The sequence below is a fragment of the Barbus barbus genome (genome assembly GCF_936440315.1).
Source record: "Barbus barbus genome assembly, chromosome: 7".
In the NCBI taxonomy this organism is placed as follows: Eukaryota; Metazoa; Chordata; class Actinopteri; order Cypriniformes; family Cyprinidae; genus Barbus; species Barbus barbus.
Window position 1 is genome coordinate 2,082,499 of NC_136735.1, and position 27,648 is coordinate 2,110,146.

Here is a 27,648-nt window from a genome sequence, read left to right on the forward strand (position 1 = left end):
TCTAACACAGCATACTTTTTTCCACTTCCTCGAGTCCTGAGCGAGAGAGAGAGCAGTCGACCGAAGATGGCTCTCATGAAGCTGCGCTCATCTCCACATCTTCCTCGTTGGAGGCTGAGAGACCCACCTGTGGGACGCTCGCTTGCTGCAAGCTCCGCATGGCTAACTGCTTTTGATCTTGTCATTTAATGTGCTTGTCTCAATGATTAATACATGCGGTGCGGAAACAAGTGTGAATACTTATAATACTGATGTTCTGTCAAGAGAATAGATTATACCAAATGCGTTATTTTTTATCACACAATTTGAAATGTATAAATCAGACATTTATTATGTTAAAGTGAAGATTGTTTTGAGTTCACTTAAATTGAAATTTGAGGTTATACTTATGCTCTGTAATTGTTAATTTGAAGTGCAAACAACCTGATAATTCGCAGTGCATGTCTCTTAATTATTATATATATATATATATATATATATATATATATATATATATATATATATATATATATATATATATATTCCTTTAAATTTTACTGTATTGTTGAATAGGTATATAATATTTTTTCCCATAAAAAAAGGGTATTGGTGATTGATATTCATGTTAAATGGTAAAATATATATATAAAAAAATGAATAAATATAACAATTTAAAATGAAGGTTTCTGTGTTTATTTGGAAATTGACTGTGAAATGAATTACAAAAAAAAAAATTATAAATAAAAAAATAATTAAACAGTTAGCTAGTTATCTCCCTGTCTGCTTACTCTAGCATCGGCAATCGTCCCAGTTCTAGCATGGACTTGTTTATCAGTTCTTAACAAAGACATAAGAATTATGATTATATGTTACACAGTATGAGAAAAATGAAGAGTGAAAATTGATTAATACATCTGCTTACTGTTCACCCCCCCCCCCCCCCCCCGCCCTTAATCATATGAAAACATTTGATTAAAAAGACTTATTAAATGCAAACAAACTTCATAATCATCATCAAAAACATACATTGACAAGTTTGGATGGCCAGTCCCTACTTTTCCACTCTACATGATGTGCTTGTTGTCTTATAACAGTTAAGTGATTGGACAAAACAAACCAGTGCTCTCATTGTGATGTAATGTAGAGTGTTAATGTGTCTCTCAGATATGTTTCCATGTCCAGTTTTTTTTTTTTTTTTTTTTTTGTGCAGAGATCTCAGCTTGACCTCCATTACTTGGTTTATCTGCTGCTGTATGCATGAGGCAATGAATGGTTCAAACAGACAAGCAGTATAGCAGTAAAGAAGAGCAATATAACCAAAACAGACACAAACAATGAGATCGAAGTATCCCCATCCTCCAAGAAGGCCATCAAATAACCCTGAGAAGGTCCATCCCTCTGCCTCCATTGTTATATATTTCCCTTTGCAGATTGTGTAACTTATATGTGTAAGTTATATCTACACCATTAGTTTCCTATACTAAAAATTTGGGACAGATTTGTTTAATTTAATATAAAACCGCTGTTTTTTTTGTTTTTTGTTTTTTCCCCTTTATACTTCTGCAGTTTCACTCAGTGTTTTTCTGTCTAAGTGATATAATGTTCACACATTTTAAAAGTGGTTTTAAAATCCACGACATATTCTATAAAAGTGTAAAAAAAAAGTTAATGTCAAGTACAAAAACTGCTGTTATAGACTACAGTGGTGGTTATTGTAACAGGTGGTAACGCTAATAGAAAACATGGACATCAGTTACATGTATTGTGTTCAATTACCTTCTTTAAAATTATTTTTATACCAACCTTTAATCCCTTCCCCCATTTGAAAATAAATAAAAATGTGAAAAAAAACAAAAAAAAGCCCATAAAATACTGAACAAATACACAAATATTGGCTAAAGATTATGTATCAGGCTATGCACTGTCCCACTGTGTTCACTTTTTTTTGGTTCCAGTAGAAACAATGTGTTAAAAGAGTTACAACCCCCCCACTGCTCTGCTATCATATTTATAGTTCTTTTTCTCTTTAATATTTAGGTTAAATGTTTTGAGTAAATATATATATATACTAATTTAAACAAGAGCACTTTATTCAGATGATACCAGCGCAGTCTTTTAACATTCATTAACATCCATAATTTTTTTCACCACATAGTCGTTTTTGTCCTGTAAATAAATCCTTTATATTTGTACACAGAGACATACAACCTCTACTGGCATCCCAGCAGGATGATAATCATAATTCATAAACCTACAGTTTTAAAATATGGATTGGTTTAACACTGTGATGAAAAATGTTTGTTAAACATTTGAATAAAATATTCTACTAACCAAAGTTACAAAATAGACAGCGAAAGAAGCTCAAACCTGCAAAGCTCTACAATCTACTTTAAATAAGGGCTGGATTTCATTTTAGCTTTTCAGCACTGCTATTGCTGCTGCTACTAGTGCCCCAAACAATATTCCTACAGTAGCAACAGTAACTACAGTATCTACAGTAGCTTCATTGTTATGCTTATACTGGGCCTCGTTAAACATCTCATTAGTGTAGTGCTTTCCTCCATTTCTAATCACCAACTCATCCATCTTATCCAGCAGCTCGTTTACTTGAGTTTTGTTCTCTCTGTCTGCATTGTTGAATGCATGATATCTGCCACCACAGGTCATGACAAACTGCCGTAGATCTGGACTCTCCTCTATATGAGCTCTCAGGGGTTTGCGCAGTGAATCAGCATAAGTGAACACAATGATGGTGTGTCGTGCTGCATCTTCTCCAAAGTTCTTCCGAATCCATTTGACTGTGTTAATCTTTTCCGCTGTCAGTCTGTCATCCGCTCTGATGACCAGCAGGAACACATGAGGTCCAGGAGCAGCCATTTTCATACACTTCTTTATTTCAGCCTTCACTTCATTTACATCTGCTGATGTATCCTGCAGGCCTGGAGTGTCGATTATAGTGACGGACCTGCTACCTTTTCTGGTCATTTTTTTCTCTGATTGTTGAGTAACTGACTCTGGACTAAAATCCACTTTAAACTCATCTTCGCCCAGAATGGTGTTTCCTGTTGCACTCTTTCCAGCTCCGGTCATTCCCAACATAAGAATCCTCAGATCTCCTGAAGCACAATAATAACACACACACACACACACACACACACACACACTTCACTTTTAAGTTAATGTCATCACGGCTCACCAAAGTGTAAGATTTACATTTTTGTCCTTGTAGTTTCAGGAAGAAAAACTGTCTTCATGTGTCAATAAATCTGTTCATTTTTTTGTAGTAATGTGCTGTGTGATTTTCACCTGACAGGAAAACATTTCCAAGAGCCTCTCCTTTCCGCTCCACTCTCTCCTTAAGCCAAAATTTATCTTGATATAAACTGAGAAACTGCTAAATGCTTTTTTCAGTTTTCTATTGTATTTATTTTTCTAAATCTATCTATCTATCTATCTATCTATCTATCTATCTATCTATCTATCTATCTATCTATCTATCTATCTATCTATCTATCTATCTATCTATCTATCTATCTATCTATCTATCTATCTATCTATCTATCTATCCATCTGACCTTGGACCACAAAACCAGTCATAAGTGTCAATTTCTCAAAATTGAGATTTCTACATCATCTGAAAGCTGAATAAATAATCTTTCCATTGATGTATGGTTTGTTAGGTTCGGACTATATTTGGCTGAGATACAACTATTTGAAAATCTGGAATCTGAGGGTGCAAAAATATCAAAATACTGAGAAAATCTCCTTTAAAGTTGTTCAAATGAAGTTCTTAGCAATGCATATTACTAATCAAAAATTAAATTTGAATAAATTAACAGTAGTAAATTTACAAAATATCTTCTTGGAACATGATCTTTACTTAATATCCTAATGATTTTTGGCATAAAAGAAAAATCGAGTTCACACTTACATATATTTAGCACGAGTAAGGTAATGCACATTTGGCGAGTAAAACAATTGACAGGAGGAAGGGCTCCGAGCTCGGGAATGGCCCGAACCCAGAGTACCCAGAAGTTAAGTTTTAATATATTTACGGTAGGAAATTTACAAAATATCTTCATGGAACATGATCTTTACTTAATATCCTAATGATTTTTAGCATAAAAAGAAAAATAGATCATTTTGACCCATACAATGTATTTTTGGCTATTGCTACAAATATACCCCTTAAGACTGGTTTTGTGCTCCAGAGTCATATATATATATACACACACACACACACACACATATATATATGAGAGTATGACAGTTTCTTATGCTATTACATAAAATAAAAAAAAACATTACTTATTATTTTTAGCAATCCAATAGCTTTCTGGCATTTAGCAATAAATACAGTCTTTAATGTTGTTGTTAAATAATCACACTTTATTAGAATGTCCAGAATAAGATTATTATTGTTATTTTTAATTAATTGTATCAGATTAATTAGGTGACTTTTACTGACCTGTAATTGCCGGTGCCATTTCTCTAGAAATCCTCTTTTTCTGTTTTAGTGCGCAGTGCTCTCTCTTTCTCTTTCTGGATGAATGATGAATGTAAAGAACAGACTGAGAGCGCTCATGTTAACACCCTGTATTTGAAAAAAACACATACGATCACATGAGTGCAGCTGCAGATATGTAACTTTTTTTTTCACTTTTTTTATCATTTATTTTTATTTTTGAGATTTTATAATGTACTCAGATGCCTCATAGAAAATTTACTTCTAACATTTTTAATATGTTAGTCAGTATTAAAAGTGTCATTTGGTGAGGAAATATTGAGGATTTCTAAGAAGGAAAGGAAAAGCAAACACCCCACTGCAGGTAATGATAATGCTTTAAACTGGATTTTATTCATCAACGGTTGCTAATTATAAGATTATTTTTCATGATGTTGCCCTATTCTATAATGAGTTTACATTATGCAATTGCTGTGTAAATACATGTACAGTACGCCACCTTTGAGCAACATTAAACTGTCTAAATAAATGTAAATGCCATAAGATGCAGCTTCTGTTCCACCTTTGCAATGTAAAGATTCCTTTAGATGTTTTTTTTTAATTGATTTGTAACAATCCATAGTTTTGTCAGGTATTTAAAGTAATTGGTTAAATCTAAGTATTTGACATAAAATATATACATTTAATTATTAAACTTACTCTTACAAAAGTAAAAATGCCCCTGGAAATAATTTTCTGGAGGGCAAATAGTGGAAAAGTTAATTTCTGAGCCTGTGCCAAAGTGAAAGTGATCAGTAGAAACAGGTCTTTCATTCTGGTGCTCAGACACTGCCCACCTGACATGCAGCTTCATTGGAATTCATGACTTTTCAACATGAAAGCAAAGGTTTTAGTCCCACAAACAATCAAAGTACAGAGAACACCTGTCTGGATGTGTGATCAAAACTGCACAAAGAAAAAACAATGATTTATTCAGACTTCCTTCAACAAGGATCTTCTGTGATGCTTCTTTTCTTAATGGATTAATTTAGTGTTTTCTTTCAATTGTGTGGGAAATTTACACGTGATGATTTATCAGAGTAGGCTTAAACCAGGACAGAAGTTATTTGCAACTATTTGGACATTGTTTTTAATAGCTTAACATTCAACATTATCAATTGTAAGACTTGTCCCATGGTTTGTTAGGTACAGTGAGTGGAAGTCTTATCACAGGAATCACATGTGAGACTGAGCCTGCAAGTAACTGAGACCTCCAAGATTTGCTCAAGTGTATGTTTATAGTGCCCTCAAGTGGCATGTCCAGTTTTTATCTGCGTGTAGTCAAAGGCTTGCAATAAAAAAGCTTTGTTCTTCATTAAATGTAAAAATGAATGATATATCAAGGTAACTAAATGCTGTTGCATGATGTTATGTTTTATAAATGTTTTAGTAGTCACCTGTGTACAGTATATGCAGCAGTATATCACCTGTACAATGTTATGTGTAAACGGTTTCAGAAAGCTGTTTACACCCGTCCTATTGAATGTAAACATCAAATTGTCAAATGCGACCATGGACCACAAAACACGTCTTAAGTGTCAATTTTTCAAAATTGAGATCCATGCATTATATGAAAGCTGAATAAATAATCTTTCCATTGATGTATAGTTTGTTAGGATAGGACAATATTTGGCTGGGATACAACTATTTGAAAATCTGGAATCTGAGGGTGCAAAAAAGAAAACAAAAAAAAAAATTAAATATTGAGAAAATCACCTTTAATTTTTTCAAATGAAGTTCTTAGCAATTCATATTACTAATTACATTTCTTTAATTAGATCAGGAGCAAGAAAACAGTGGTGACAGTAAACAAAGACAAGACCAGTTCAAACAGCCAGTACATACCGGGACACTTTCTTGTAATATCACACAATGCCAGTGTCACTTAGTTAGACAAGGTACAGACAGTGTGTGGTTTATGATGCAAAAGCCATACAATTCATTGAATCATAATACAAAAGACCTAATTTGTATCTCTGTGTTAGAACTGTTTCATCTTTGTCCTCTGCAAGCGCTAAACACCAGTAATGTGCATGCTCATCTAGCTTAATACAGTACAGGATTCATGTTGATCCTTCCCTGGTGCATCATCCTCAGTTGTGCATGAAGCGTCTGTAGCAATATAGTCCATGCAGTCTCTTCAAATGCATCTTTCAGCATTCCCTTCATAAAGGAGTCATCAATATGACCACATGTTCATATCTTAAAACAATCATAGTAATTATATGCATTACATGATGTATTTACCAAACACCATCCCTAATACAGAATATTTACTTCATACTTTATTATCCAACACCATGTGCAATACTTTACTGGAGAATACAGCATAAAGACAACTAAAGTAGCATATAAAGACAGATCACACTGAAGAGAAATACAAATTAGTTATTTAAAACCACATTATTTGAATCAGATGAAGCCACCAGAATGCATGCATAGTGAAATGTCTTGAGTATCATAGAATCACATTCAGTTTCCTGCTCATCATCAGAGCTCTCCTGGTTTTCTTCCTCTTGCTTGCTTGTCCATGTCCCTATCATAATCTTGTTCTTCCATGACTTAAACAATTTTTAGTTGTTATCCAGCACCCTACAGTACAACTGATGAGCAAAAGACATGTGACCAATTCAAATCAAATCAAATCACTTTATTGTCAATACCATTTTGATTTGTGCTGGTTTGTGCCGTTAAAAGAAACAATAACCATGACCTCTTCTTAAGTAGCCTATAACGAAAACTTCACTCCCCACTTAGTGCGGCCGCAGAGTTTAATAATAATAATAATAATAAAAGTTAGTGTTTGTGCTGCCTTGAAATTTTAGGTTTAGTCAGCTCCAAGTTTTCACTAACTTCATATTTCAAGTTGACTAAGCTTAAATTTCAAGGCAGCATTAAGTTGAAACGGTTAGAACGTTTTTTGTTTGTTTTTTAATGTGAGTCTAAATCGTTCTAATTCATTTGTGCTTGATTTGTGCCGTAATACTGAACATATTCCCCCTAGGAATAACAAATATATGCTATTTCAGGGCTCTCTCTGTCCATGCCAACGGCTCTGTTTGTTAGATGCCATTAAAATAAACATTCTATTTATTTCTCCTCAGTAAAACATTACACATATCTGGAGGAAAAGTGACGGCAAGCCGCTCGTCCAAATCCCTGTCTAGTTTGCAAATCTGCTCGTTTACAACGTTTTTCAAAATTTTATTGCCAGTGACTTCAAGCAACCAAATACAATATTTTAATTTTCTCAGAACAAGCAACTTAATATCAAATATTCATGTTCTTGTTTATTGCTATTTTATTCTCATTTGTTACAAAAATGCAACATATGACTACATTAAAGTAACAAATATCACTGATTCATAAATAATTTATACCAAGGTATAGCCTACCAACAAAATAATATTTGTAATATTTGACATGGTAATATTACATTGGTTGTTTTAATTGTGTTATCACTTAAAACACACTTAGCTTAGTCAGTAAAGCCAAGAAGAAAAAAAAAAATGTTGTGGGCAGATGATCCACTGACCTCATTTCGAGTCCAGTATCTGGTGATGAAAATGTTGTATTGCTTTAGATGTTTTATATATATGTAGCTTTAGATCGAGCAGTTTTGTAAATATCAGATTATTAAATAATGTACAAAACACTGTGCACAAAGTTTTCATCTGCAGCATTACAAAGACCACATACATTAAGAATCAGTATATTATGGATTATGGGATGCAGAATATGATCATGAAGAATACAGAATTAAGTACTAATAAACAACAAATATGCAAGCTAATAAATACTGTAGATAAAAATGACAGCTGAGAAGTTGTTCATCATACTAATGTTTTTTAAAATTTTTCTATATTTGACATTATGTGTTTTCTATAATTGGTCCATATATAATCATACAAACACTTGTGTATTAATAGATTTAATTCAATGTAAAAACAGCCAGGTGTAAAAAGCCACTCTATCAGTTGTTCTCAGCTGTGAAGTGTGTTTTTCTTGTGTGTCGTCCTGATTCTGCTAACAAACCTAGGCTGACTGTTTCTTGGTCATTCTTGACAACACATAAAAACATCAAATTAGTGCAATAATGACAGAGCAGCCCTAAATTAAGATCGGTCCTGTATCAGATCGTCAGTGCTATACTTGATTGAAATACATCATGTAGAATTGAGTTAAACATGTCACAATGATGCAAACGCTGTAAAATCTCAGTTCAACATTATCTTTATTTTTATTTGAAGGGTTCTGATAACATACATACGTGTTAAAATAAAAGATGTTACAAAAGAGTTACGGAAAAAAACACTGAAAATAAATAAATGCATGTGTCCATGTTTTTTTTCTCCATATAATGAACATCAAAACTGGCTAATTATTCAACAAGAGCAATAGGCAGAGTCACTCAACATTGTGCAACACTATTCGGATCCCACATGACAACTTAAGCTCGTAAAAGAGGAGGGAAGAGTTGAACTCATCTCGACCTCTATGACCTCTAATGAATGATGGACCGCGGGCGCGAGCCTGGGCATGTCGTGACGTCACAAACTGAGTGACTGATTGTCATGGAAATGTAAAGGTCATGTATAAACTATCTTGTCTCTTTTAATTTTAAATCATTCTGCATTTATACACATTGCTCCATTAAAACCTCAACATGTCGAGAACACAACTGTCCAATGAAAAAGTGCGGGGGACGAATTTACTTTTTATAAAAAGTGTGTGGGGTGGGGGGTCCCCCGTGTAGTCTACGCCCCTGGTATGAGAAGATATGCCCGGCCCAAAAAGTACGTCGGCCCAGCGGGAAAATGCCCGGTCCGCCAGATGGCCAGTCCGCCCCTGCAGTACAGTCAATGCAGTTTAGAACGTTTAAGGCACAACAGCCCGAGACCCACCTGAGAATGTGATTCTGCTCTGCGCCACTAGAGAGAGCACAATGTCTTCCCAGAACCGAAAGTAAAAGAGGAGGAAGAGACACCATTTCGAGCCTTAAAAACTACACCGGTTGTTTAAAAGAAGCATATTTTAAGGTAAGTTTAAAACATTTTCTTCGTGAAACCATGTAGGTATATAAAAATAAGTTGTTTAATGCGTTCATTTGCATGGCATTTTAAACACGGATCATTTTATCTTATTTACTCAGACTTTCTCAGATCGTCGTTCAATAATAGTCTACCCAGCTGACAATTTTGAGTTCTAAGAACGTTTTAAAACATTTTTTTTTTGGTTATGGGAACGTTCTATATGTCCAGTTTTCTTAATGTTAGTGGAACATTTTTTTAAGGTCAGTATTGATGTTCCTGAAACGTTACTTCAACTTAATTTTCATTAATTACTCCGCATTCTAGGCAGTGTTGTGTCTAGTTTTTAATTAATTGAGCAGAGGTGGGACTTTCAAAGAGTTAAAGAGTTACAGTTAATGAGATAATTAAGTGACTAATTAAATGATGATTGTGCATTAGTGATGAACACCTGCTGTTATTGAGAATTACAGAGTGCAATCAAGCTGGCTGTCTGTGAAGGTTTACCGCTGGGTGGAACATATACCACGAACAACAGAATACAACCAAATTCTCTAGGCAGGTATAAAGGTCTTAAAGTCAAGCCGATAATTTCCACATTGGGATCACACATCTTATATTTTACTGAGTATGCTCAGCACCATTTATCATTTATATACACACAGATGCCTCCTCCTCTGCTTTTACCCGAAAGTTTATCTCTGTCAGCTCGTACCAGTCTAAAACTTCAAAAAGCGAATCAGGAATTGCAGACTGTAGTCAGCTTTTGGTAAAGCACAATAGAGATGACTCATGGAATTAATTACAGTACCTTATGTGTGATCTTAACATATCCACTTTGTTATTCAGAGAGCGCAGGTTACTGAAGACAATAGACGGAGGAGGCAGCCGATTGGGTCTCCTTCGCAGTCGGTTCCGAACGCCTCTCTTTCCTCGTTTCTTTCGCTTCGTTCTTACCAGCCTGTGTGGGTTTTTTTCCTACAAATCTTTGAAATGGCTTAGTATCATCTCTTGAGTCATCTTGAAGTTTAGCTCCAGTAACATGTTCTGGTTGTACGAGCGTGCAGTCGGCATGTTAACGCCGCGTTCAACCGAATTTCCACGTGCAGTTGGAGATTGCATCAGCAAACATAGTCCTTAGAGGCAAATCGTCCCAAAAATCCAAATCAAGAGTACACTTCTCCCAGCCACTTATAGATTAACATTGAGCACTGACAACTGATTGGTTAAAATTGGTTAAAACAGCAATTCAAATAATTATTATTTCATCACAGTATTAGATGCTGTTTATCCTAATTGTATATTTAGTGCTGCATATACCAATGTGAAGTCATTGTGTCAATTTTTTATATGTTTATTATTGTCCATTGCAGAAACACAAGTGATAGAAGATGGCGTCTGTTGAAGAACTGCTTCTGAAAGCTCTGGATAAACTGGACTCAAAAACACTATGCAGGTTTAAATGGCACTTAAAGCACCATGAGTCCGTTTCAGCTGCTGATGTGGAGAAAGCAGAATCCTGTGACATTGTAGACATTATGGTGGCTCGATTTGGACAAGAAGAAGCAGTGGAGATCACACTGGGCATCCTGAGGAAGATGAACGAGAACCACGTTGCTAAAGAGTTAGAGAAATGGACTGCGACAACTGAGAAAGATGAACCTTATCTGATAAATCCAAAGAAAGACAAGCCGCGTCTGAATAGTGAAGCAGATAAAGCAAGATATTTTGATAACCATTGGGCAGATCTCATTCAGAGAGTTAGAAATGTTAGGATCATTGCAGATAAACTGCTTCAGCAGGCTATAATTCATGAGGAACAATATTCAGAAATCACAATGTCTATCACCAGTCAGGACGGCATGAGAAAGATCTGTAACATTATACGTATGCACGGTGACAGTGGGAAAAGCAAATTCTTCTCAATTCTTCAGGAAGTGGAGCCCAACCCTTTTAGATGACCTATGTAATCTGTCAGTTTGAGCTGTGTCTAAAACTGCTTCAAAACAGCCACTGCAGATACACTGAAGACTTGTCTAGTGATGATACAGGAAAAATAATGATTTATCCAAAATACCCCTGAACAGCAACGACTCTTTTTAACATACCAAGAAATCTCATGAGTTTTTTTAATATCTTTTTTATACATCTATCTATCTATCTATCTATCTATCTGTCTGTCTGTCTGTCTGTCTGTCTGTCTGTCTGTCTGTCTGTCTGTCTGTCTGTCTGTCTGTCTGTCTGTCTGTCTGTCTGTCTGTCTGTCTATCTATCTATCTATCTATCTATCTATCTATCTATCTATCTATCACCCTCAACGCAGAAGGATTGTCTAATTTTGTTCAGTCCAGTAAATGATCTTTTTTTGTAAATTTGTTGTTCAAAATTAAAAAAAGTAGTAAAATAATAATACATAAATTATTTCACTGCATTGAAATGGTAAATTGAATGTTACATTTCAAAAAAATGTATTTTGCACTTTATTATGCACTTTATTTTGATAGCCCACTTTAGACAGTACTAACTATAACTTATCAACTACATGTCAGTAGCAGTCATCTAGTTTACTATCTTAATATCTGCTCATGTCATCTTAATATCTGCTAACACTTTATTTTGATGGACATTCCCCTGAATATCAGTAAATTTGCAATACATGTCAACTATAATAATAACAATAACATAGAGAGGGAGAGAACATGTTCTTTAGTAGAAATAGAACATCAAGACAGACAAGTTTTTAATGACACTGTTGAATTATGAATAACAGTTTCTGTGAAATTAATGTTATAACGATAGAATTAAAGAACAATAAACAATACATATTACCATTACATTTATCTGTACATAGTCAATGCTGTTATTTTTAAGCTGTTGTTGACATCCCATATACAACATGATTTAGCCAAAAAACAACAACAACAACAATAACATTACCACTTTAATATGTCTTGCAATATCCGTGCGTGCAAATGTTCTGCACGATCCTCTTGTTCAATATTCTCCAGGTCTGAATTGATATGGCAATATTGATGAACTTGACAAGGGGCGGAGCAATACTGAAACGCCTTCTAAGCTGTTCGCCAATCACCATCCACTGGGACAGCTAACCAATCACAACACATTTAGTTCTTCGGAAGGTGGGCCCTCATCAAACCCGGAACTAATCTATTTGTTTGTGTCAGGTTAGGAAGAAAGGTATTGTAATAATGTAAATTATGTGAAAAATAATGTGATTTTTGAACCACCAAGCATGAGAGCATGTTCTAGTACACCCCCAAAACAAAATCAAGACTTTGTAAAAGAGCATAATAGGACCCCTTTAAGACATTTACGCTTTAGAAATCAGTGCAGTCCAAAATTAAATAAAAATAAAAATACGGTAACACTTTCTATGAAGACCATGGTTATAATGCATTATAAGGGTATTCTTAAGGCATTATAATGAATGCATAATGCATTATTAAAAAAAAACTTATAATATGTTATATTGTCTTGTAAATAATCATAACAACAATTATAATACATTATAAAGCTTACGCATTTGTGCTTATAACTTTTAAGATTATGATTATTTATAACACAATGAACACCATATTAAATCTACTTTTACACTGATAATGGGGCTATATATCTTGACATTGTCATTTATGACAGTTCACCAAACTTCACCATCACTGTGTTCAGTATTTACTTTAGTTGGGCTCTCGACCCCTAAATTTATATTGTAATTGTTATTTTTTTTTTTATAATAATGTTTATAAATCAGATTGTTATAGTGAATAAACCACAGGAAAAAATGTGATCAGGTAATGTTGGCTGATGGATGCTGAAAACAATCATCACGTAGTGGCTTGAATCACTAATTGTTATGTTTCACACTGCTGAATATTGGAAGTGTTTGTTTCTGCAGGTTGCATTTTAACAGTGTTTGGACAGATTATGCACATGGACATGAAGAATCAGCATATTAATCTGTGACAATCAATGAAATATTCAGATAAACAGATCTTTGATCACAAAACAAGCTACTAAAAAGTCACAGCAAAAATTAAAGCAAATGGTAAAATTAAAGAAAATACTAATATAATTCAGGTGCATATTTTATTCATGTTGCAATGCATTCTGGGAGCTATGAATGGGTTTTGATTAGTCCTCCCAGAATGTTTTCTTTGGGCTTTTTCACCATAACAAAGGTGTTTTGCAAACACAGATTTACAGCAGCCAGATAAAAATGAATGTTAAGAGAGTCAAGGGTCAAGAGCCCAGCTAAAGCAAACACTGATCTTATTAATGGTAAGTTCAAATGAAACAAATTCAACATCTAAACCTCTGTTCTAAATAACGTTTTTAGACAGTCTGGTTAGTAATGAGTGAAGCTGGTGATGCTGTTTGTGTAGTTGTTTAATCCTCCTCTGCTGAGATCTTCAGAGATATAACACGGTTTCACAGACAAGGCTTAAGCTAAATTTTAAGTCTGAGCTGTTTTAACTGAAAGAAACTTGTACTGATTGATCTTGAAGTATGTCAGTGCCCTTGTTTTGTCTCAAGATGCACACCAGTATTGTTTTTTTTTCTTCTTTTTTTCCCTAAGGCATGTCTAAAAATTACTTTAAAATCCTAATTGAACTATGGCCTAGTCCTGGCTAATGCTAAGCCCTGTCTGTGAAACCGGGCCTAAATGTTTTATTTCAGTGGATTTTATCTAAGGCTGTGAATAGAAGTCAGTTGAAGTTTTTTGGCGGGTTTTTTGTATTGCATTCATTTGAACTGGTTAAGAATAGCACAACTATGCCTTAAATTGTGTAATTTTTGACACATTAGTGTGTTGCATATTTTAACACACTGGTTGTGTTAAAATTGAATTAACACAAAATGTGTTGTCTCTAACTTGACACACAGGTGTGTTAATATATAACACAGGTTGTGTTGTTTTTAACACATTTGTTTTAAGAGTGTACTGGGAATTTGTCTTGTGTTAGCAAGTAGTGTTTTCTCATAATAATAATAATAATAATAATTTGTTACATTTATATAGCGCTTTTCTAGACACTCAAAGCGCTTTACATAGTAAGGGGGGTATCTCCTCAACCACCACCAGTAATAGATCATGTAATAGAGTGGTGAATATCAACATTAAGCATTTACCTTATTATTATTATTATTATTAGTACCATGATGAGTTTAACCCCCCCCTCCCCCCCAAATAAATAAAAAATAAAATATATAATAATAATAAGAAGAAGAATAAATAAAATAAATAATAAATAAATAATAATAATAATTCCATTCATGCTGTGTGTTCTGCTCTGGGAATATGATGCTGCTCTGAGCCACTAGAGGGAGTTTGATAGTCCGTCAAATGAGCTTAAAACGGAAGTGAAAGAAGAGAAAAGGAGAAACGCCATTTCAAGTCGAAAAAGCAGCACTACTCAAACAGCCTTAAGTTTTGTGGTAAGAAAGTAACTTTTTCTTCATGTAACTATGTATTCATAAAAGGAAGTGCTTTTTTTTTTTGGTCTTCCTTAAATGGAATTTCAAACCTGTGTTATATTTCGACATCTTAACAGCTCTGAGCAAAATGGCAAATAACACTAATAACATAAAAGTAAATTAGGCTATCTTTATATACAGTCAGACTTACTCTGGTCGTTGGTGTATAACATTATTAAATTTGCCTACAGACTGAAAGCCATCGAGTAAATGTTTTAAATGTTGATATGTGTAAATGTTTCTCAACTGTGACTCTTAAATGCACAGGGATGGCATTATTGTAAGTACAGTAAACAATCTCCATGGACCAATGATTATAGATTGTTGTACAAACACAAAAAAAGGGTCATGTGTCTAGGGCCTTTAACTGTAACAAACGTGAAACATTCAGTAACATCTACTGCATCCAAATGACCACAGCAGTACGTAAACAGTCATAGATTTAAAGCTGAAACAACAAATGAACATGATATTTTTGGTGAGTGAAGTGAATTATGCCATCAAAGAAAGCTCTATTGTTGTCAGGGAGTAAATATTTGCTTGAAAAGTCATTTTTCATTTAGCTGGCTGCCAACCTCACGACTGATCCAACCCAATCTCTTGAAAGTGTGTATCAATAGAGCAAGTTTATGTTTCAATTTGGTGTACTTTTTATACGCATAAATTGACTTTGGCATGCATATGATACACAGTGGTTAGGATTAGGGGTATGGTGTAGATGCGTATCATTTGCATGCATAAACTGCGTATCAAATGCATGCCAAACATATGTGTATCATATGCACACCAAAGTGAATATAGCATGATTTTCTGATTTTGTATGGCATACTATTTATATGCATTTTCATGAGACCGGGCTCGACTGATGATAATTATGGCATGGCACTTGAGCTTTAAGAAGCTACACTCCACCAATGGCTGTCACTGGTAGATGAAATGCAATGAAGAGCTACAAAAATGTTTGGGTACAAATCACATATCCCATATCATGCAGGAATGCAAGGAGTTCCAGTGCTGTTAGTTTGCTTTAGGGAAAGTTGTGAGACTTTTTAATTCCACGACAAGGTCGTTCCAGTCAACATTAGACTCATTTCTAGTGTTCTTCCAAGCTGCTAACATTTATACCTTATTGTCTGAACATCAAGATTTTGAAAACTATTTTGCAATTGTCTCTCACCATACCCAAGGAGCTGAAATGGTCCCCAAGCATTTGGATAGCATATACCACCACAAGATTAAAGAATGACACTTTCATTATGTTTTGGGCACTGGGCTTTGGCTCATCAGCTGCTTTATAATTGTCTCTTTGTGGTTCACAACCTTTTCTCCTTAAGTGCTTCTTAGACATTTATTTACTCAAGCTTTGGTTGCTGTCTTTAACAATAAAGATGATTTCACTGTAGGGTAAGGTAGTGGCAACAGATAAGCTGAAAGCAGAGGTGGAGGAAACAAGACCAAAGGAGGCTCATGCAGGGGCAACAATGTCATGTGAGGTAGTGACAGCTTCTGCATGGGGCCCTGTGCATCCCCGCTGTTTAAAAAAAAATAATTATATTTGCTAGCAAGTGCTGTTTAGTTCAGTTTGAAAAGTTGCAGTAACTGCAACTGTGGTTCTGTTTGAACTTTAGCTTAAAAGTACATTGATTCATTATATTTTAAGTTATATTCTAATTAATTTATATATTTATATTATGGGAAATATAAATAAACTGCCTAAATCTTGAGCTGCGCTGCAGTTATACAACAGTAGATTGTGTGCATACTTAGGAGTATATGTAGCTTTACTACAGAGCACTAAAGAGATAATTCACCCAAAAATTAAAATTCCATCATCATTTACTCACCCTACATCCTGCATTTGTATGCTTTCTGTCTATTTCATTTCTTTTTCTTTTTGGCATTTTTTTATTTCAACAAAAAAAGTCAATCAATCTATAAACACTCTTTTTAAGAAAAGAGGAGGTATCTCATGCCAAAATGAGTCTCTGTAAAGAAAAAGAAGAGGAAGACACTGCCGCCAAAATGAGTTTTCCTGAAACAAGCTACAATCAACCCAGAGAGAATTTGCCCTCTGCCTTCAGTGATGCAGTAAAGACCTCTGACCCCAGGTAAAACACATTTTAGCATTTGGTAGATGCTTTTATTCAAAGTGACTTACAGTGAATTCCACTAGGCTGTGGTCGGTGAGTGAGCAACGTTGCATTACAGAGCACAAAATAACTTTCCAGAACTTTCATTGTTATTGTCCCTCTTAAATATTATCCATACATTTATTATTTATTTTTGCATTTCATTAACAGCACTGTATTACTACACTTCTTGTGTCACTGAATCTGTTTGTTGTAGTGCTTATTTGTAAATTGTTTTGGATTAAAGTTTATTCTAAATGAATACATGTAAATCAAGTTTACATGCAAGCTATAGACATGGAGATTGACAAACATATTGATGAAAAGAGGTTTAAAATGCTGTTTGGTTTGTCTGTTGTCAGCAACAGCAGAAGGAAGAAAAAGAGATCAGAGTCTCCAGCTCCCAGCGGTGTGCCTGTGAAGAGTGACAGCTCTAATGAGCAACATCCTGGATTTAGTACTGGACCAGTGACCTCTGACCCTCTGTTAGTATACATTTACTTGCTAATTTAAAACAGTTCATCTCAGATGAATAATGCTTTCAATGAAATAACACTAAATGTTCTCCAAAATGTATGCAACAGGGGTCCCTAAATCATATCTGGTAGCCAGTAGATTTCTGATGGTCAATATATTTCTAATGGGTCATTGTAATAGCTGTATTTGTCTCTTTTGATGCTCATTTATTGGAATTTCAGAAGGGGGGAGATACACGAGCTGATCAGATCTGTGCAGTCCAGTACATCTCGACATCAGATTGACTTCAAGCCGGAAATAACCAAATCAGTCCTGCAGAAACAAACACTGGAGACCGGAGACCTACAGAGACTCAAAGACCGGCACAAAACTAGCATGAAGAACAAGTACAAGAGGTTATTCGAGGGCATCAATCGCCAAGAGAATCAAGCTCTCCTGAACAAGATCTACACACAGCTCTACATCATAGAGGGAGAGAGTGAAGGAGTGAATGAAGAACATGAGGTTTCACAGATGGAGAAAACAGCCAGAACAAAACACTCACAAGACACTCCAATCTACTGCAATGACATCTTTAAAGCTTCAGCTGAACCAGGATGTGAGGAGAAAGACCAGATCAAGACTGTTCTTACTAAAGGCATCGCTGGAATCGGAAAAACCGTCTCTGTGCAGAAGTTCATTCTGGACTGGGCCGAGGGAAAAGCCAATCAGGATGTAGATTTCATGTTTGTGTTTCCATTTCGAGAGCTGAACTTGATCAGAGATCATCAGTACAGTCTTCACAGACTTCTGCTGGACTTTCATCCTGAACTTCAAGATCTGGACTCAAAGATTTATGAGGAGTGTAAAGTTGTGTTCATCTTTGATGGTCTGGATGAAAGCAGAATCACACTGATGTTTTCAGATGATCAGAAAGTTTGTGACGTGACTGAGACTTCATCAGTGGGTGTGTTGATATCAAACCTCATGAAAGGAGAGCTGCTTCCCTCTGCTCTCATCTGGATCACCTCCAGACCAGCAGCAGCCAATCAGATCCCCTCCAAATACATCAACCGTCTGACAGAAATTCAGGGATTCAATGAGCCTCAGAAGGAGGAATATTTCAGGAAGAGAATCAGTGACCAGCATCAAGCCAGCAGAATCATCTCACACATCAGAAGAGCAAGATGCCTCCACATCATGTGCCACATCCCCGTCTTCTGCTGGATCTCATCCACTGTGCTTCAGAAGCTCCTGGAAGAAGATCTGAATGCAGAAATCCCCCAAACTCTGACTGAAATGTACATCCACTTCCTGCTGATTCAGATCAACATGAGGAACCAGAAGTATGAAGAGAGAGATCCAGAGAAACTCCTGCAGTCCAACAGAGAAGTGATTGTGAAACTTGCTGAAGTGGCTTTCAAACAGCTGATGAAGGGCAATGTGATGTTCTATGAGAAGGACCTGATTGAGAGCGGTGTAGACGTCACTGACGCCTCAGTGTATTCTGGGATTTGCACTGAGATCTTTAAGGAGGAATCTGTGATTCATCAGAGGAAAGTCTACAGCTTCATTCATCTGAGTGTTCAGGAGTTTCTCGCTGCTTTCTTTGTGTTTTACTATTACAACAGACAAACATCGGTCACATCCAAGTTTTTTGATTTAATTTATAGTTTACTGGAAGGTGCAGTAGATAGAGCTGTTGAGAGGGAGAATGGACAGCTGGATCTGTTCCTGCGGTTCCTGCTGGGCATCTCACTGGAGTCTAATCAAAGACACTTACAGGATCTACTGACACACACAGAGAACAGCTCAGAGAGCATCAGGAGAACCACACAGTACATTAAAGAGAAGATCAAAGATGGACATGAACTCTCCACTGAAAGATCCATCAATCTGTTCCTCTGTCTGCTGGAAGTGAAAGATCAGACTCTGTCCAGAGAGATTCAGGAGTTTGTGAAATCAGACAAACACTCAGAGAAGAAACTCTCTCCTGCTCACTGCTCAACAATCGCCTACATGCTTCAGATTTCAGAGGAGCCGCTGGATGAGCTGGACCTCAAGAAATACAACACCTCAGATGAGGGGAGAAGAAGACTAATACCAGCTGTGATCAACTGCAGAAAAGCTCTGTGAGTGTTTATTAATGTCTTAATTATTTAAGTTGAATGTATTTTTTTTTTTTTTGTAGAATAAAGCTGACATCATTAAAATACAGTTGAGGAATTAAGTTAACAATTAATCATGTCTTTATAATAACTGATCATGTCTGTCACTTTATCTCAGTCTTGCTGGCTGTAATCCCACTGCTCAGGATTGTGAAATTATGTCATCAGCTCTACAATCCTCAAATTCTGTCCTGAGAGAGCTGGATCTGAGTAACAACGACTTGCAGGATTCTGGAGTGAAGCTGCTCTCTGATGGACTGAAGAGTCCTAACTGTCAGCTGCAGATACTGAGGTAAGAAAGGGCAAAATGTTTTCCAACAATTGTAAAATTGAATTTATATAGTATTTTCTTAGATTTTTTGTTTTTGTTTAGAGCTTTTTAAGTGTTTTGTATGCCTATAATGTTAATCAATTATGGAAGAAAAAATATTAATATATGTATTTGAAAAAGTTGAATAGTTGAATTGCACTAACAGAAAAAATAAATAATGCATTGCATTAACAGTGCTTGCATTTAATACCTTGTATTCTCAGGGCTTGCATTTTTAGGGGCTGAAATTCAACATTATTTTTGAAATTCAGAATTAGTTTTTGTGAATGAATGACTTGTTCTACCTCAGGAGTCCTCAACTCAGGACCTTGAGATCTACTTTCCTGCAGAGTTTAGCTCCAACCCTAATCAAACACGCCTGAACAAGCTGATCAGGGTTTTCAGGATTACTACAAATTTAAAGGTATAGGTGTGTTTTGTAAGAGGCTAAATGATCATCCCATGAAACCAAATATCAGGAACTCATGACACACAAAACAAATCCATATATCATTCCTTCATTCGTTTTTTTTTTATTTAATATAGAAAGAAGAAAAAAATTAGAAAACGGCTCCTTTTCGGGGGTTTTCTTTTTCTAAAAAAAAACTAAAAGCAAGAATTCATCTTAAATTCACGTTTTTCGTTCAGGGGTAAAAAACAAAACAAAACAAAAAACAACTTTAATATTCGATTTTTACACGTGGGCGGGAATTAAGCACCCCTTTCTGATTGGTCATCTGAAGATCAAACAGTGCTGTCATCAGTTCTTCTGCAGTATCACGCAGCAGAATAATAGTCCTCCGCTGCTGCAGATGTACGGATTCTTAACACATTTATTGCAACTACATTTCATCTTTTTTCATCAAACAAACAGACTAATGAATAGCTTGGCACAACTCATGACAGAGTCTAGTCAGGGCTTTCTTCTATGTAGATATAAATTCTATTCTTTGCATCAGCTGGGCATGGCAGGGTATCATATGATGGCTGTAGGTCAAGGTCAAGTTTAGTTTATTATCCCTGAAGGGCAATTCGTTTCACAGCCAGCAGTAAACCATATGCAACAACAAACAAGCACCACAACACAAAGACAAAAACAATGACTTCCTTTAATAATATACATATTATACATATGATTTGAAGATTCCTTTGTTCTGATCTGGGTATATAAGCGAAGTAGCATTACTTTCATTGGGGATTCTGTAACCAGAAAACTCCCACACAGCATATGTAAAACACTGGAGCAATGCACTAGAACTCACAAGCTGCTGTGTGTCTCTCTGCTGCATCTCTTAGATTAATCTTTGAGTAATTGACCTTATGTATTTGTCTGAATTGGAATTGAACTTTATTATAAATTGGACTCTCATTGTTTAATTAATTAATTGTCATGATGCATTTTCACCAAATAAAATGTTATATTTTGATTGATTCTGAACTCTGCTGAAATCCTCATGACTTATAGATCATGTGGAGTCTGATGTTACCTCAAATCTACAGACAGGATAGTACACACTGAAGATGTCCAGATGAATGGAGCAGTAGCATTTCATCGGTGATCTTTTGATTTCTGTCTATCGCTGATTTAGCCAGGTGTAAGGGAAATTACTAAGTTAACTGCACTTTTTATCAAAAGCAAGCAGTAGGCGGCAGGTTTTAAAGGTATTAGTCAACCTACATCGTATGATGTAAATCAGACTGGCGAATTGATTGTGAAATCCGCACAGGCCACGCGAGATTCAAATGCGACATTGGGTCCCTGACGAACAAATAAGTTAAAGTATGGGATTTCAAGAATAATATAATATCTAAATTAATACATAATTGATGTTTGTGATCAGTTTTTGATTAGAAATAAGTTAAATTTGCAGAAGCGCAAGTAAAAGACCGAACATGCATCATTGGAATCTGCCATTGGGCCAATTTGGGTGGATCCTTATAGTTTAATCCAGGTTGTAGCTATTCTCTGCAGGAAAGTGGATCTCAAGGTTCAGAGTTGAGGATCCCTGCTCTGCCTTTTGCTATGGTCTTCATTAACACCCGCTCGCACTGCCGGCTGGTGAGTGATTAACAGCAGATGGAGATCATGCATCAGTACTCGGCTGCTATTCCTGCAGTAAAGCTGAATATTCTGCCAAATTTGAACCAGTGAATTTGTGGAAGCAAATTTGTAAAGTGAAATAAAATAGACCAAAAATTAAATTTATCGTATATATTTTGTAATTGTTAATGTAATTGTTCTCATGATATCTAATTCCGTGATGGCCCTTAAAGTAAGGGCTTGTTCCACTGTATTAACTAGACAAACTTCTGTATACGAAACAGAAAAAAAAAAAAAAAAAAAACATTGTGCAATTGTGACTACAGAATCAATAAAGTAATAATTAAATACTTCAGCCCGTTCAGGAACCCAAATAGCAGGGCATCTCCTTTTTGGAATCTTTCAATTTTAAGAGAGTATACATTATGTAATATGCTTCAGAATAACACTGAATAATGATTGTAAACTGTGGTTGACATGTTATCTGTTAGGAATTGTACATCAAACGCAAAAATCCCCTGCTATGGGCACTGCAACTGACACAGGGTACAGTAGTTATTTTATTTTACACTATTATTCGGTCCTTCCACTTTTCAAACACTGAAGTGTGATAAAGGCCTATTGTGGGGAATTATGCAATTTTGGACACGAAAAATGTCAAAATAAGAATCTTTAGAACACACAGGAACAACTGATATGTAGCAAATATATGGTTTGTATGTGTTTTCTATGTGATTTGGAGTACTTTTTATCAGAATAAAATATCGGAATAAACATTTCCAAACAATAAATGAGCCTTTTGGTTTTTGTAAATCTGAATGAAAACATGTCTGCATATGAGTATTTTGAAAAAGGAGGTGGTGATAAAAGCATACTAACACTAATAATTTTCCATCTGTAGATTATCTGGCTGTATGGTGACAGAGGAAGGCTGTGGTTATTTGTGTTCAGCTCTGAGTTCAAACCCTTCACACCTGAGAGAGCTGGATCTGAGCTACAATCACCCAGGACCATCAGGAGTCCAGCTGCTCAAACACAAACTGGAGGATCCAAACTATAAACTGCAGATACTCAAGTATGGAAAATCTAGTATTTTCTTTTTTCTTTTTTTTTTTAGTTAAAATTTAGTAGGTATGCCTGATATTATTCACAGTATTGCATGTTCGGATTTTGACATATTAACATATTAAGAAAGTTAATAAGTTACAATACAAAATGCAATAGTTTACAGTAGATACTGTATGTCTCTGTAATTTATGTTTTTGATGCTGTAGTATGGACCATGGAGGACAGACCAGGATTTCACTAGGACTGCAAAAATGTATGTTTTAAAACAAACACAGACACATCCTCACATACCGACTTTATACTGTTTATGTTGTCATCTGGATTATTCTCCAAAAAAAGTATTTTTTCTTTGTCTACATATAACAAAAGTATTTTGTCTACAAATAACATTCCCCAAGCAAGTTATGGCCATTTATTACAACATTATAGGCACTTTATAAGGGAAGTCGTGGCCTAATGGTTAGAGAGTCGGACTCATAATCCGAAGGTTGCGGGTTCGAGTCTCCGGCCGGCAGGAATTGTAGGTGGGGGGAGTGAATGTCCAGCGCTCTCTCCACCCTCAATACCACGACTGAGGTGCCCTTGAGCAAGGCACCGAACCCCCAACTGCTCCCCGGGCGCTGCAGCATAAATGCTGCCCACTGCCCCGGGTGTGTGTTCACGGTGTGTGTGTGTGTGTGTTCACTGCTGTGTGTGTGTGTGTTCACTGCTGTGTGTGTGCACGTTGGATGGGTTAAATGCAGAGCACGAATTCCGAGTATGGGTCACCATATTTGGCCGTATGTCACTTCACTTTTACTTTCACTTTCACTTTTCAGTGAAAAACAGGTATTCAGTTTACTGACAATATAGATATGTCCTAAAAAAAACGTTTAAGGAGTAAAGTAAATGGAAACGCAGTAAAAAAGTTACTTTTTTTTCAGAGAAATATATTTTTCAGTCTGAGCATGAACAACAAACACAAACAGTGCAGCAAGTATTGAAAACAATTGCATTAATTGTCTAGTGCAGCAAAAATACAAACAGTGCAAATGATTCACAAACTATACACAAAATGAGAGAGAAATATACAGAGTGCAACAGAAAACAAAATACTGTAAATGATCTTTTTTTTTTTTTTTTTTTTCCGGCCTGTCAGTAACACAGATAACACATGACAGTACGTATGTGTAGTTATGCTATCATCATTCACAGCCTTTTTTTTTTTTTTTTTATATATATATATTTTTTTTTATATTATTTTTTTTTTATTAATTAATTAATTAAATTTTATATACCCTTTTATTTAACCATACTATGACCGACAAGACCAGGGGACAGAGAAAACAAGAGAGAGAAAAAATAAAATAAAAATAATAATAATAATAATAATAATAATAATAATAATTATAATTACAATGATAATAATAAAAATAATAATAATAATAAAAAAAAAAAAAAAAAAGGAATTAGAAAAAAAAAAAAAAATGATAAATGATACTGTAAATGATCTTTATAAACTACATAAGAATTATTTAGATAATATAACAGTCAAAGGGACTGATCTGCTGGCTATACTCTGCCTCGGAATCGATTTTACGGGGACAGTGCCTAGTGATTTGAAAACATATATATTCCAGTGCTTTATTCGATATGTAACTGTTTCATCATTGTTATTGGTTTGTTTTATGTCAAAGTGCTCTGTCATGTGTTTTTCTGTGCTTTATCAGAGCGTACTCTCATGCAAATGTTATTTTATGTTTGTTTTCATGCACGCACGACACACTTTACTTTCACTTTCTGTTTGTTCAAATTTCCAAAGCATGCTAACTAGTGGTCCAAAAGACCAAAACGTATGTTTATTGGTTGAATATGTGATAGTTTGAACCAATCTGGGCACAGGGGTGGGACTAGTTGTTAACAATCGTACCTGTTTGTCTCAGAGGAACCTGACGAATCAACACTGATCAAAATGTGATGACGTAATCACGTTCACTATGGAGCATCTGAATGCCCAAAAGGAGACAAATGTGATGCCTCCATTTTATGAGATATAAAGCATTCAGATTAGATCAGTGGTTCAAAAGTTATTAAACATTTAAGAACAATAGTTATTTTTAGCCGCAAGCAGCTGTCTCGGTCTTTGAGGGTCAAAAGTGTGCTGGGAAACATTAACCAGAAAAAAAATATTTTATTGTAATAAGTTCCCTCTTTTCTTCTCTCTTCTTGTGTTCAGATGCATATAATCTCACACTGGATCCAAACACAGCACATGCTAAACTCGTCCTGTCCGAGGAGAACAGGAAGGTGACTCGAGAGGAAGATCATCAGCCGTATCCTGATCATCCAGACAGATTTGATGGCTTTGAGCAGGTTTTGTGTGGAGAGAGTCTGACTGGACGCTGTTACTGGGAGGCTGAATGGAGCGGAAGGGGAGCTGATATTTCAGTAGCTTATAAAGGAATCAGGAGGAAAGGGCTGAGTGAAGACTGTTGGTTTGGATACAATGAAATGTCCTGGAATCTGTATTGCTCTAGTAGAAGTTATTCTGCTTGTCACAATATAAAGCAAACAGATATACCTGCTCCTTCATCGTCTAATAGAGTAGGACTGTATCTAGACTGGTCGGCTGGCACTCTGTCCTTCTACAGTGTCTCTGACACACACACACTCACACACTTACACACATTTGAAACAACATTCACTGAACCCCTCTATGCTGGATTCAAGGTTTATCCAGACTCCCCTGTGTTGTTGCAGTAGAACAGCAAATCCCCCTCGACATACCTGTCATATAAACACAGCTAAATATGCATGATCCTAGATTTAAAGGGAAACAAAAACCTTATTTATTATGATGCCATCTATTTTTGTTTTAACTTATACATTATTTTATGAAATTTGTTATTATTTGAGTCTTCCTATTGTTAGTCGGGCAACAAAAAAAAAATTATTTGTCGCTGTCACATTGATCTTCAGCGCCTGCTCAGTGCCTATAGTTCTGTTACTATTACATGTCCTACATTTTGAAAACAGTCACCACTCATTTAATAAGAGAACCAAATCCTATATTATAACATTGTGTGGTTGGTGTTTTGTTCAGCGTTTATTGAAATGATCTTACAATGACATCACCAGCAATGCTCAGACTGTGCTAATATCAATCGGCATTATTACACTATAGTGTGGTGTATATAGAGTGTCATTGCTAGCTATGGTTATTTCTGTTTTGGATACGTGTATGCTGATTTGTTTCTGTTATATTGAGTTCTAGTTTCCTGTAAACAAGGCAACACAAAAGGATAATCCAGGTTACATGTGAGGGTTGATCTATGGCATACAACATCCAACAGGGCTAGACAAAAGGTCATTCAGTATACAGGCTAAGGGTCAGGGCAGGCAGCGAATAAGCAAGACAGGTTAGGATCAAAGACACGGGAGATCAGGCAATGACAAGACAAAACTAGACTATGACTCAGACTTTGACTAGGAATGGCTCCTTAACCCTGCTAATAGCTAAACAATATTCAGCCCTGAATGAGGTGAAAGTGTGTGTTAAATAGTTCATCTGATAGGTTACATGTGTTTCTGCTAATCAATATTGTAGGAAATGGATTGTGGGAAATGTAGTCCAGGGTGTAATGAAACAGGCTTTGTGGTGTAAGGAGCCCTCTAGTGGAGAACTGGAGGAAGAACAAGGACCATATATACTGGTCAGAGCCTAACTCCACCCACTGGCAATATTTGAAAAATGCTGGAAAAGTGGACAGAGCCCTGCAGCCCGGAGACATGGGAGGAGCTTACGCCAAGAACAGCAAGTGGGAGGAGCTTATGCCGCAAATAGGGTGGATTTCATCGTTTAAAATGATATAAATATAACGCATTTTCATAGTAGTTTAAACTGAAATTCTTAGTTTTGTCATTTTTGTGTGTATCCAATAAAATTGAAATCATGTCTTTACACCTTTTGCCATGCTGTGTGATGTCATTTTAAATCCTTTAATTGTAGTAATTTAAGCATATTTCTGGATATGTTTTACTTCTACAATTCTTCTACAGTAGCCTACCAAGGAACATTAAAGTGAGATGCAATTGCACTTAGACGCTAAATGTGTGATACATAAATAAAATGTTGAGTACTGATAAGAAACTTGTAGGCCATGTAAATTAGACTTTATTACTATTTTTTTTTAAATAAAGCATTCCTTTTAAAAACCACTAGACAAAACACTAGTTTATTCACCATTAATTTAAACCACTGGTCTCAAACTCAATTCCTGGAGGGATACAGCTCTGCACAGTATAGCTAATCAACCCTAATTTCAGTTTAGCTTCCAACCCTAATCAAACACACATGATCCAGCTAATCAAGCTCTTCAAGATTACTAGAAACTTCGAAGCAGGTGTTATTTGGAGCTAAGGAATTGAGTTTAAGTCCAATAGGAAAATTCAACTGCAGTAGCCACTGTTCAACCTGAAGAGGGCAGCACT

General features: G+C 35.6%; 3 protein-coding genes and 1 long non-coding RNA gene across 5 annotated transcripts in view; 2 read left to right on the plus strand and 2 right to left on the minus strand.

Annotated features, from left to right (window-relative positions):
• Positions 1-12,554, minus strand: part of LOC306872949 (uncharacterized protein) — an 819,728-nt gene extending 807,174 nt beyond the window's left edge. The window contains exon 1 of the mRNA XM_079421908.1: positions 12,451-12,554. The gene's annotated coding sequence lies outside the window, so the exon portion shown is untranslated. The remainder of the gene's footprint in view (positions 1-12,450) is intronic.
• Positions 1,184-4,539, minus strand: LOC306872941 (GTPase IMAP family member 9-like). Its single transcript, XM_079421898.1, has 2 exons — positions 4,448-4,539; positions 1,184-3,095 (listed from the first exon to the last, which is right to left on the minus strand). Exons 1-2 carry the CDS (start codon positions 4,464-4,466, stop codon positions 2,392-2,394), a joined length of 723 nt encoding a protein of 240 aa, XP_079278024.1. The 5' UTR covers positions 4,467-4,539; the 3' UTR covers positions 1,184-2,391.
• LOC306872961 lies at positions 9,439-12,343 on the plus strand. The gene is made up of 3 exons (XR_013784442.1): positions 9,439-9,522; positions 9,979-10,071; positions 10,887-12,343. It is a non-coding gene; the product is annotated as an uncharacterized lncRNA (long non-coding RNA).
• A 2,323-nt stretch (positions 12,555-14,877) lies between the features above and the next one.
• On the plus strand, positions 14,878-27,377 carry LOC306872876 (NLR family CARD domain-containing protein 3-like). Of its 2 annotated transcripts, none has more exons than XM_079421768.1 (8): positions 14,878-14,967; positions 16,930-17,114; positions 17,498-17,620; positions 17,834-19,723; positions 19,878-20,051; positions 23,012-23,185; positions 23,385-23,431; positions 25,394-27,377. In XM_079421768.1, exons 2-8 carry the CDS (start codon positions 16,984-16,986, stop codon positions 25,918-25,920), a joined length of 3,066 nt encoding a protein of 1,021 aa, XP_079277894.1. In that variant the 5' UTR covers positions 14,878-14,967; positions 16,930-16,983; the 3' UTR covers positions 25,921-27,377. The 2 variants fall into 2 exon arrangements, with proteins under 2 accessions (XP_079277894.1, XP_079277895.1); XM_079421769.1 differs by having other exon boundaries at positions 14,892-14,967; positions 16,959-17,114.
• Positions 27,378-27,648: the final 271 nt, after the last annotated feature.